A 13008-nucleotide genomic window follows, 5' to 3' on the forward strand; every position below is an offset into this window, starting at 1 on the left:
CTTTAAGTTTTCTGTCTTGACGCTTTGATGTCTTCCTTGGTCTACCAGTATGTTTGCCTTTAACAACCTTCCCATGTTGTTTGTATTTGCTCCAGAGTTTAGACACAGCTGACTGTGAACAACCAACATCTTTTGCAACATTGCGTGATGATTTACCCTCTTTTAAGAGTTTGATAATCCTCTTCTTTGTTTCAATTGACATCTCTCGTGTTGGAGCCATGATTCATGTCAGTCCACTTGGTGCAACAGCTCTCCAAGGTGTGATCACTCCTTTTTAGATGCAGACTAACGAGCAGATCTGATTTGATGCAGGTGTTAGTTTTGGGGATGAAAATTTACAGGGTGATTCCATAATTTATTCCTCAGAATTGAGTGATTCCATATTTTTTCCTCTGCTTGGTCTAAAAAAGTAACTGTTACTGACTGCCACAATTTTTTTTCTTGATTTCTTATAGTGTTTCTTAAAGCCAGAAAGTTGCCATTTGAAATGACTTTAGTTTTGTGTCATGTCTGTGATCTGCTTTTTTTCTACAAAATTAAACAACTGAATGAACATCCTCCGAGGCCGGTGATTCCATAATTTTTGCCAGGGGTTGTATAACCAGAGAGTTCTCCATCAAACCAGAATGTTCTCCATAACAGCACAGAGTTCTCCATGAGACCACAGAGTGCTCCATGATATTCATGTTTTGTGAGACCTGCGTTCACATTTTGGGAGATATTTTTCAGTGTTTACATTTTGCAATTAAAGGTTTGGGGATAATTCACGATTTTCAGCTGATTCATGTTTTGGGATTAACAACAGTACACATTCAACGGCTTGTCATAGGTACACAAAAATTATTTTCTATTATTATCACTTTACCGGGGCGTTGCTGGGCCGGTATCGTAGATTTACGTCGACGGTATCTGGCTATACCCGCCTGCTGTGCGTAAACAAATGACGTCATAGTGCGCAGCCCAAGAACTGTCCGCAGAGGGAAAAAAAAAAAAAAAAAAACTGTCTGCAGAGGAAAAGATGAAAAGGCGAGTAGTGTATTTTGGTCCCAATATGGATTTTCCGGATGATTTTCTCATGGATAGTACGACAATGAACAGCAGCTAAAGCAGCCTGCTTGATGAGGACGCACTGCTGAATTTGAACAGCAGCGCGCGCGCCAGGCGGCAGAAGTTAAGTGAGCCAACTTTTTATGTACGCGTTACATGTTGTGTATCTCAGTAAAAAGTTATAATAATACAATAACATGCTGTTGTCGTGCGGTGTGCATTTTTCTGAGTCCCTCCGTCCATGCCCAGTCGCCCGCAATGACAGCTATTCGCCCGAGTTAGACAAGGGCGAATAGCTGTCATTGTGGGAGGAAAATGCATACCGCCCTCCAAAAGCATGTTATTGTATTATTATTCGTGGTCCTATTTTAAACTGATAGATGTTATTAAATCACAGAGCAAATTTTAAGGTTCAGTCTAAAAAAATTAATGCGATACAGATGTTTGTAAATTGGTTGAGAAGCCACAAATTTTCTTCAAAAATTGTCCAAACCTTTGTTCACAAAAACAGTCATATCTCAAAAAGTATTTGACACACAGTATATTTCACACCTGCTATCAGGACACGTGTGTCGGTCCATCTGGTGTGAAAATGAACAAGATCTGAGACACAAAGGTGTTGGACCCCCTGAAAATTGTTTTAGTTGACACTCAGGCCTCAGCTGTCAATTATTTTAGTCATCAAGTATTCTATTGATTACAGGGTGGGCCAATAAAATGTTACCACTTTTTGATCGTACACAAGTTTTTGAAATGAGAACTTGAAAATACAAATTAACATTTGATACCAAAGGTTTCCCACTTTGTCTCTTGTTTTCTGCACAGTTCAATAATTGACGACATGCTCAATCCTCTTCTTCGGTTCTATTGGCCCACCCTGTATTCTGGTGATTAATCAAGTAATCGGGTAAGAAGTACTTTTGCATTTTTAAACAACATCACCAGTCCAGGACTCTCCCTAATGGCACAGTGTCGCTGTGCCATCATGCAGGTTGTCACATTTAGTGTATCCCTTTTGGTTTTCCTGGGTAATTCCATTCATTTTATTCATGTCTTTACAAGTTTTGGATCTTTCCTGGTGTCAGGAGCTCAGCACTCCCCTGACAGCGGACCATAAGCGTTGGTGGTCGGTGTGATCCTCAGTCAGTCAGGCTGCACGTGAACGTGAGCACAGCCTGTGAAAACCTGGGCTCTGGACTGCAGCTTTTCCACAAAAGCCACACTGATGAATCTGCTGTGCACCCTGTCCATGAAAACTGGACTTAAAGTGCACGTAGAGGCCCGAGTCTATTCGCCCGGCGGCTGGGGACACAAATCCGTGTCAAACAGTCTACTTGCCCGACCCTGGTCCGGCCAAAGTCTTGACATTTTGCTGAAATGGTGACGGGATGTGGCTTTCTGTCCACCCCCCCCCCAAACGTATAAAATTTAACGAGCTTTAAGTTGTAATTACAATCAGCTGTTTTATTGGGAAGATGGAACAAACATGTGGCTGGACTTTTACTTTCTGAAGGTGGATTTCACGCCTCTGATTATTAGCTCTTACACGGCTTAAGTGTATGCTCTAGTCTTCTTGTTTTGTTTTCTGGGGATGTTACAGCACCACACACAGGCCTGGCATGTGTACTACACTGTTAAACGGAGCTTCGAGGCACAGAATTTGCCTTGAACATATTTTGTAGTCAAAGTATACGAGTTAATCAATGACTCATTTCAGCCCTAGTTGATACGGAATCACCCATCAGACCAGAGACCTGTGTGTTCCCGCCTCTCTGTCTCACTCTAGCATACGAGGCGGGAACCAGCTGCAGCACAACAGGAGCATTTAAAGAGACGCTGTCCTGGTTTGACTCAAGTTCAAGTTTCAACTTATTTTCATTTATATAGCACCAAATCACAAGAAGTCACTCGCCCCGCTACCTTCAATCAGACGGCGTCAGTGTGGATTACGTGTCTGTGCTCTCTGACCTGAGACATCAAACTTGGCACCTTGCAGGTCGCTGAACAGAACATCGTGTGGTGGAAGCTTTGGGAAACGTTCCTCAAGCACAGCGGCGTAATGAATGTCTTTGGGTGTGGCCTTCCCCGCAGCAGGAGCCATGTTGATACAGTCCACCAGGATGGTCGCTGTGCGCGCACACACACACACACACACACACACACACACACAAGAAAGGTTCCTGCTGCTGCCCCCTACAGGCTACGGTGGTCATCACACTGATATTTGTAGCTTTAGTTTACCATAGAGAAGCTGAGCCAGCTGCTGGTCCAGGATTTCTGGAGCCATCTGCAAGATGCGCTCTGTCACCAAGGTGGTGCAGGATCCTACCATCTCCACGGTAACAGGGCAGGAGGCTGAGGGCTTTCTCTCCAGTTGGTGATGGTCGATTACCTCCACTACTGCCTCCTCCAGGTTGTTGTCTGAACTGCAGCAAAGAGAAACTGGCTATCAAACACAGCAGCAGGTAGAGACACAGGCCTGCTGAGGGTGCAGAACTACCAACCTGCTGTTCTCTTCTTCACACTTTAATCACAGCGGGTGGTCCACACAGCGGGTGGTCCACACAGCGGGTGGTCCACACAGCGGGTGGTCCACACAGCGGGTGGTCCACACAGCGGGTGGTCCACACAGCGGGTGTCTCCAGCCCTGCTCCTGGTTTTTGAACTCCCCCTGCTCCACTGACAAGTCATTAATTCAGCAAATCACGAGCTGGCAAACACGCAGGCCAGGTGCTCTCCAGGAACAGGGTTGGAGACCCCTCCCACACTCACTGTCCACTGCCTGTCTTCCACACGGAGGGCGAGTGGGTCCTAAAGCCCTCCATACTTGTTCTGCATCCATGCTGGTCTGTGACCGTCACTGAAGGGCAGCGTCTTAGTGCCACACAGTGGTCATAAACAGTTTTCACGCCAACATGACAGAGTAATTTTATGTCTCAAAAGCAACGGCTGTAATGTGCAGACGTTAAAGAAAACAGCGTGGCAGCAGGAGATCACACTGAAGACTGGCACCAGTCAGTGGGCGTGGCTACCTGGGAAGGACGTTGTGGTCGACCAGCGTTAGTTGAAGGCGGCCAGCGCTCTGCAGCGCCTGCAGGTCGATCTGGTCTCTGAACAGAAGCTGGTCCGGAGACATCCCAGCCTTCCGGAGCAAGAAGACATTATCTGAACGCAGCACGAAGTCCAACTGACGCACATTCAACAGCGGGAGAGCGAGCGCGCCGCCGTGCACCGTCTGAAAGACAAACAGGACACATTTCACACAGCCCCCCCCATGTCTGTGCAAGCTCCAATCACAACTTTGTTACTGAAAGCAATGATGTCAGTATTTTCTCATTGGCTGATGGTGGCAGCAAATCAGTAGCCGCTATCACCAAGCACAACCACACGTGCACACAGGTGCGTGCACATTTGTGTGAAAAGGCCTCAACCAGCAAACAAACATTCAACACAAACATTTCTGAACAGGTGAAAACGCCCACAACACAAATACCTGTGGAGTTCCGGCCCCGCCCGCACTGATTACACTTGAGCAGTTCCGGCCCCGCCCCCACTGACTACACTTGAGCAGTTCCGGCCCCGCCCCCACTGACTACACTTGAGCAGTTCCGGCCCCGCCCCCACTGACTACACTTGAGCAGTTCCGGCCCCGCCCCCACTGATTACACCTGTGGAGTTCCAGCCCCGCCCCCACTGATTACACTTGAGCAGCTCCGGCCCCGCCCCCACTGATTACACTTGAGCAGTTCCGGCCCCGCTCGCACTGATTACACTTGAGCAGTTCCTGTTAAAGATTTTGTATATATGTTATCACTGTTAAACGTGTTTGCTGCTTGCTGACATGCAACAGCAGGCAACTGACAGAGAGAAACAAATGTGGATAGCTAAAGGCGCTACGTATGCAAATGACTTGTACGTATGACCACAAAAGAAACCCATATTGCCAAAGAATATGTTTAAATGGGCAGCTATTATGAGCCATGGCGTGACGCATGTCTCATCAGGGGGTATGATATCGCAATTGCAATCTATTTTTTGTCTTTATGGGTTCGAAGCATATGCAAAACAGCATTGTAGAGCATGCATGATATGTGCAAAACACAACTCACAAGGCAATTTGAGACCCCAAAGAGGTAAATTTCCAACACCACAATATCCCTTTCAAGTGATTCATATGGATTATATACAGCTGAGTAAACATGAAGGGAAGGAATTTTGTTTAGTCATAATTGATGCCTTCTCAAAATGGGTAGAATTGTTCCCTACAAAACATGCAGATTCACTTACAGTGGCTAAAGCATTATGCAAAGACATCATCCCACGATTTGGAATACCAGAAACAGTCTATTCAGATAACGGAGCGCATTTTGTTAATGCAATAGTGCAATACGTGGGAGAAGCGCTACAGGTTAATCTAAAAAATCATTGTTCTTATCATCCACAAAGTGCCGGATTAGTGGAAAGGATGAATGGAACAGTAAAAAACAGACTTAGAAAGACAATGGAGGAAACAGGCAGACCATGGACGCATTGTGTAGATTTGGTAAAAATGTATATAAACATAACTAGTACCATGGGGTTGACACCGTATGAAACATTGTTTGGCAGAAAATATCGACTGCCATATTATGGACAAATTTGGAATGTACCTGAGGAAGCCAATTTGGCGGATTACATGAGAAAAATGTTAGAAGGACAACGAGGGAGAGTTCCAAACACTGATGATCCCATTTCTCCACAGGAGGACCCTAAAGCGGTACCTGGAGACTGGGTGTTGATAAGAAGCATCAAGAGAAAACACTGGCATTCACCTAAATGGGAAGGGCCCTATCAAGTACTACTCACAACACCCACAGCTTTGAAAATTGGGGAAAGAAGTACATGGATTCATTTAACTCACTGTAAGAAAGTCATTTCTGCAGACACAGACAAACAGTAAGAACAGTAGGACAAGACTAGTAATAGTGTGTGAGCTTGGTGTTAAGATCCAGGTTAGACACGAAAGCTAGCAGAAGACATTAAGAAGCCACTGTTCTGAACATAGGTGTGCTGTAGTGTGCAGAAATGGCGAAAGAAAAAAATAAAAAGAACGGGGGTTTCTGGACCCCACGGACAGTCCTTGTTATGCTACTTTTCTTTTTTGAATTGGGAGTATTATTAAAAGCCATGAGCACGGGACATGATAATAAGGATCACATCCGCAGATTGCAGAGACCAAAAAGAAGTAACAAAGACCCCAGTCCGATAATCAATGCCACAGTACATAGCTGTGATGGGAATAATGCATACCGATTTGGTGTACAGGCCTGCATTCCTAGAAAGACTTCTGTGATCATCTCTGTACCATATAGTGCTCTTACCCATGGAATGCCGGATGGTGACAGAGGGACTAATTACGGAAATAGTTTCTCATGGTATATGACCAACGATCAACAAGATAGGAGATGGGAAACGTTGGTAGCCGATGAATGGAGTAGATGGACACCAAGATGGGCACAAACCGAGTGGGCTAAGTACCAGAGTCAAAGTCTCAAAATGTATCAAACAGATGATAAGCTGTCTATAGTGGTGAATACCACAGAAAAAGGAACCATATTCCCACCTGATATAGAGGGAGACTGTTGGTTGTTCCTCCTTTGGGTATACAAACAAGGAAAAGACCCGTATTTCCATTTCTTCCTCTGTGAGACAGATAGAGTACAGCAACCAATATTGACCGAATTAAGTACGTCAAAGGGGGTGTCCATACAAGCAAAGGGGGTGTCTGTACAAGGCACAAAAGACATGAAGGCAGATGACTGGTTCCTAGTAACTACAGGAATTAGTGGACAAAATAACAATTGGCTTTTAATGGCAGAACAAGCAGGACTAGCAGCAAAGAAGGACTGTGTTGTGTGTATGGGACCCAGACCTGTATTACAGGTAATACCGGCAGCATTACCCAAAGACTGTCTACTGACTGCTATGACACAGACATACATTGCGGTAAACAACAAATGTTTTAAGTGGGACAAGATCTATCCAGTGACCAAATTAACTAAGATCAAACCTTTATTCTCAAGCAAAGTTGGGCATGCTAACCATACATGTGTACACTTGACAGGGACAAGTAAGACTTTGGGTAGCTTAAACCACACCGCCTGGTGTAAGAATGTGGTCCATAGTACTCCCACATTCAAACCTGTCGGGAGGAGTGACGTATGGTGGTGGTGTGGGGATAACAGAATCTTTGACAGACTGCCACGAAATGTGTCAGGTTATTGTGCATTAATATCATTATTGTTACCAGTTGAAGCCATACCCATGACCCCTGAAGACGTTACGACATATGCAGCCTCTCTTATTCCTGAAGATTGGCAGAAAGGCGTAGCCAGACATAGAGTGAAAAGAGATTGGAAAGGAGTGGGAAATCCAACATATATTGACGCAATAGGAGTCCCCAGGGGAGTGCCTGACGAGTATAAACTGGTTAATCAAATAGCAGCTGGATTCGAATCTTCCATCTGTTGGTGGTGCTCAATTAATAAAAACGTGGACAGAATAAACTACATCCACTACAATGTACAGAAATTAGGAAATTGGACTGAGGAAGGATTTAAGGCTGTCCATTCACAGTTAGAAGCCACGTCCCTTATGGCCTTCCAGAATCGCATTGCTCTGGACATGTTGTTGGCAGAGAAAGGAGGTGTTTGTGCCATGTTCGGAGAACAATGCTGCACATTCATTCCCAACAACACGGCTGCAGACGGGAGTCTCACTCAAGCCATTGACGGGCTGAGGACGTTGAACAGGAAGATGAAAGAGCACAGTGGAGTAAACACCGAAGGCTGGGATTGGTGGCTGGAAGGGATGGGAAAATGGAGGTCTTTGATTTCTTCACTATTAGTGTCTATAGCAGTATTTGCTGCAATTCTAACATTGTGTGGATGTTGTTGTATTCCATGTCTCCGAGGCCTTGTAAATAGAATGATAACCACAGCAATAAGTCCAGGACCAGGAGGGGGTCCAGCATCATATCCACTTCTGGGGACAGATGACGACAAGGAGGACGATGGCTCTCCTGACCTGTACCCAGACCAATGGAAGTATGATGACCCAGACACCGATGATGGTGACAATGATGACATCACCTCTGGGGTGTAAGCCTAGAGAAAACATACCATGATGAACCTCTTAGTGAAAATCTCAAAAAGAAGTGCTAAGCTGAGTGATGCCTACTGTATGTTTTAACAGGCGATAAACAGGAGGGGAATGTTAAAGATTTTGTATATATGTTATCACTGTTAAACGTTTGTACATTTGCCTTCTTTCTCATGAGAACGGTGTTGTGCTGTTTTGCACCTGTCTTAATGCAATCCTGAGAATTCAATTTTGTTTTGACGTTTGTGATGTGGTGTTTAGTGTGAAGGAGTGTGGAAGACAGGACACTTCAGGCAGATGCAGAACAGCTGATACCTGCAACAGACGAACGAGATGTGCTGACCTGAAGTGTTCTTCCTTACAGCTGCACTTATTGACGTATGCGTTTATGTTATGGGAAGAAACTTGTCTTGCGTCATTACCCCCACCCTTAGGACAAGTTTCTTGTTTATGTGATGAGGGCGTCTCTTAATAAAAAGAGCGGAAAAGCAGGCCAGACTTTAGTGTAGCCTTGGTGTACAGCCTGGCCGCACTCCGCGCGTAATATTTGACTTTCTGTCTCACTGGTGTTTCTTGACTCTGTTTGTCTTGTTAAAGGTTTTAAGAATGTTTGGAGGAGAAAATACCCAACAGTTCCGGCCCCATGCACACTGATTACACCTGTGGAGTTCCGACCCCGCCCACACTGATTACACTTGAGCAGGTCCGGCCCCGCCCACACTGATTACACCTGTGGAGTTCCAACCCCGCCCACACTGATTACACTTAAGCAGTTCCGGCCCCATGCGCACTGATTACACCTGTGAAGATCTTGACCCGCCCATGCTGATTATACATATGCCACTACTAGCCCCGCCCACAGTTATTATATATGTGAACTTGTTGCCCTGCCCAGTTATTATGCCTGCGGTTACAAAGGAGATCGAAGGCTTCAGTTCCAACATCCAGCCAATCATACATTTACTGCGGTGCTGCTGCCGCTGCCATCACCCAGAGTCACAGTGTCTTACCTTGGACAGGAAGTACGCATAGGCCAGAGCGGACACCATGGAATCCAGATCACAGGCCTCGTTCCCAAGAACAACATGAAACCTTCCTTCATTCACCTGAGAAGACGAAGCACCTGTGAGACCATGTGACAGTCCGGCTGGTCTGCTCTCAGGGGTCAAAGGTGACTGACCGTACAATAAACACACAAACAGCTGTGACGCCACAAACGACTTATTCCTCCACAACTGTTGGTGGTGCTATTCCAAAGTTGGCAGGCTGTATTCATGGGGTCTGAAGGTAAAAGTTAGAATTAGCTAGCATGTGATATCTTAAAACATTTAGAACAAAACACGTCTGAAAAAGACTGAAATCCTTCTGAGCAACTTCATGTTTAACAGGAAGAGAAAATCCTCATTCAGTCTGAGAAACGTCCACACTGCAACAAAGAAGAAACTCAAGGACACACAAAAAAATTACAAATAACAAAACAGTTATTCATGAAAAAAAACTGCAGACGTGAAAAAAAAAAGTTATTAGCAGGGCTGTGAAATGAAAATTGTAAAATGCGAGGAAAATTTTCCGGGTGGTCTGGGAGGCGCAGCTCCCCAGGAGCCGGGGTCCACAGACCCACAGACCCTTATGTAAGACTGTAGCTGTCAAGCCCGACGGGTGCCAGGCACCCGAAGCGTTTGGACCCAAAATGCAAACTCTCGGACTACTGGATGTAGAAGTACTCATGGTCTTTAATTCAGGCTCTGGTTCGGTACACAGGTGATCAGTCGGCGAGGCAGAAGCACAAACAGGGTCAGGCAAAAACGCAGTCATGGGCAAGCAAGGTTCAAAGGCACAAGCAGACACAGACATCATGGGCAAGGCAAAAGGCGCAGTCAAAAAACACAAAGCAGGATCTGGATACACGGAAAAACAGGACTAGACAAAGCGCTGGTGAGTGTACAAAGACAACAAACGAGCAAGTGTGTGGTGGCTGGGTGGAGATTAAATAAGACAGGAGTTAACTAGGTGCACGTGAGGAACAATCAAGAAGGGGGCGTGGATAGTGAACAAAGATATTTCATAGTGCAAGACAGTGAGGGAGGACAACACAAGGTGGAGTGAAGAAAAGACAAAGATATGTGAACAGGTGCACAGAGCGTGAGTGAAAGAAGACAAAGCAGACAGAGTTAAAATGAGAGAAAAACATGACAGGTGCAGGATGTGAAGTGAACATAAATAACTTGGCGTGAGACATGTTAAGTGAACATAAATAACTGGGTGTGAGACAAGGACATGAAAGCAGGTGCAGGATGTGAAGTGGGAACAAGAGGCAAAAACAAAACTGAGTTACAACTGAATCATAGTTCCGTGAACAGGAATCAGACAGGAACAAGAGACTAGACTAAACATGAACTGACGAGACAGACTTAATCAGGACAGAAAAGCAGACCGGAGATAAACTAGATAAAACTGCTCAGAGAATAATAAGAAATTAAACACCATGACAGAACTAATACTGAAACAGGCAGACATAAACTCTAAGTAGAAAAGAAACAAAACCAGACAAAGTGCAAACAGAAATGAGAACAGCATAAATGAGCAAATGATAACTAAATGATCAACTATGAAAACACAGATTAATAGAAAGGAACTGAGACATGATCAGAATATAAATGTAACAAGGAAAGTGACAAATCAAAATTAGAACGTAGAATAAACACATGATGAAAGTAACCAATCAAAACAGAACTGAAATAACCATATGATGAAAATAATATGACTAGTGAATAGTAACAAGAACAAAGTGACAAGAAAAACATGACAGAATAAATCATGATGAAAATAAATAGTAATAAATCAAAGCTGAAGCAGACGGGAAACCATGAAAAGAGGAAAATCAAGGGCTTAGCGCCCTGACCGGGCCCAGTCCCTGACAATAGCCCTCTATATAATACCACAGACCTTTATGCAAGACTGTAGCCCTCTATACAAAACCACAGACCTTTATGCAAGACTGTAGCCCTCTATACAAAACCACAGACCTTTATGCAAGACTGTAGCCCTCTATACAATACCACAGACCTTTATGTAAGACTGTAGCCCTCTATCCAATACCACAGACCTTTATGTAAGACTGTAGCCCTCTATCCAATACCACAGACCTTTATGTAAGACTGTAGCCCTCTATCCAATACCACAGACCTTTATGTAAGACTGTAGCCCTCTATCCAAAACCACAGACCTTTATGTAAGACTGTAGCCCTCTATACAAAACCACAGACCTTTATGTAAGACTGTAGCCCTCTATACAAAACCACAGACCTTTATGTAAGACTGTAGCCCTCTATACAAAACCACAGACCTTTATGTAAGACTGTAGCCCTCTATACAATACCACAGACCTTTATGTAAGACTGTAGCCCTCTATACAAAACCACAGACCTTTATGTAAGACTGTAGCCCTCTATCCAAAACCACAGACCTTTATGTAAGACTGTAGCCCTCTATCCAAAACCACAGACCTTTATGTAAGACTGTAGCCCTCTATACAAAACCACAGACCTTTATGTAAGACTGTAGCCCTCTATACAAAACCACAGACCTTTATGTAAGACTGTAGCCCTCTATACAATACCACAGACCTTTATGTAAGACTGTAGCCCTCTATACAATACCACAGACCTTTATGTAAGACTGTAGCCCTCTATACAAAACCACAGACCTTTATGTAAGACTGTAGCCCTCTATACAAAACCACAGACCTTTATGTAAGACTGTAGCCCTCTATACAAAACCACAGACCTTTATGTAAGACTGTAGCCCTCTATACAAAACCACAGACCTTTATGTAAGACTGCAGCCCTCTATACAAAACCACAGACCTTTATGTAAGACTGCAGCCCTCTATACAAAACCACAGACCCTTATGTAAGACTGTAGCCCTGTATATAATACCACAGACCTTTATGTAAGACTGTAGCCCTCTATACAAAACCACAGACCTTTATGTAAGACTGTAGCCCTCTATACAAAACCACAGACCCTTATGTAAGACTGTAGCCCTCTATACAAAACCACAGACCTTTATGTAAGACTGTAGCCCTCTATACAAAACCACAGACCTTTATGTAAGACTGCAGCCCTCTATACAAAACCACAGACCTTTATGTAAGACTGCAGCCCTCTATCCAAAACCACAGACCCTTATGTAAGACTGTAGCCCTCTATACAAAACCACAGACCTTTATGTAAGACTGTAGCCCTCTATACAATACCACAGACCTTTATGTAAGACTGTAGCCCTCTATACAAAACCACAGACCTTTATGTAAGACTGTAGCCCTCTATACAAAACCACAGACCTTTATGTAAGACTGTAGCCCTCTATACAAAACCACAGACCTTTATGTAAGACTGCAGCCCTCTATACAAAACCACAGACCCTTATGTAAGACTGTAGCCCTGTATATAATACCACAGACCTTTATGTAAGACTGTAGCCCTCTATACAAAACCACAGATCTTTATGTAAGACTGTAGCCCTCTATACAAAACCACAGACCTTTATGTAAGACTGCAGCCCTCTATACAAAACCACAGACCTTTATGTAAGACTGCAGCCCTCTATACAAAACCACAGACCTTTATGTAAGACTGCAGCCCTCTATACAAAACCACAGACCCTTATGTAAGACTGTAGCCCTGTATATAATACCACAGACCTTTATGTAAGACTGTAGCCCTCTATACAAAACCACAGACCTTTATGTAAGACTGTAGCCATCAACGAGGTCTATTAGAAAAGAAACCGACTGTTTTATTAAAAAAAAAAAAACA

The 13008-nt window shown here is 44.2% G+C and overlaps 1 protein-coding gene across 2 annotated transcripts in view; it reads right to left on the minus strand.

Annotated features, from left to right (window-relative positions):
* The window catches only part of prune (prune exopolyphosphatase), a 38083-nt gene that overhangs the window by 17502 nt on the left and 7573 nt on the right, over window positions 1–13008 (minus strand). Inside the window, exons 2-5 of one of the 2 annotated variants that reach the window (XM_034173732.1) lie at window positions 9198–9293; window positions 4080–4282; window positions 3289–3473; window positions 3016–3174 (exon numbers count right to left, since the gene is read on the minus strand). In XM_034173732.1, the coding sequence (XP_034029623.1) occupies window positions 3016–3174; window positions 3289–3473; window positions 4080–4282; window positions 9198–9293 (643 nt within the window). The remainder of the gene's footprint in view (window positions 1–3015; window positions 3175–3288; window positions 3474–4079; window positions 4283–9197; window positions 9294–13008) is intronic. The other variant, XM_034173733.1, reaches the window with a different exon arrangement.

The sequence above is a fragment of the Thalassophryne amazonica genome, chromosome 7 (genome assembly GCF_902500255.1).
Source record: "Thalassophryne amazonica chromosome 7, fThaAma1.1, whole genome shotgun sequence".
Classification (NCBI taxonomy): domain Eukaryota; kingdom Metazoa; phylum Chordata; class Actinopteri; order Batrachoidiformes; family Batrachoididae; genus Thalassophryne; species Thalassophryne amazonica.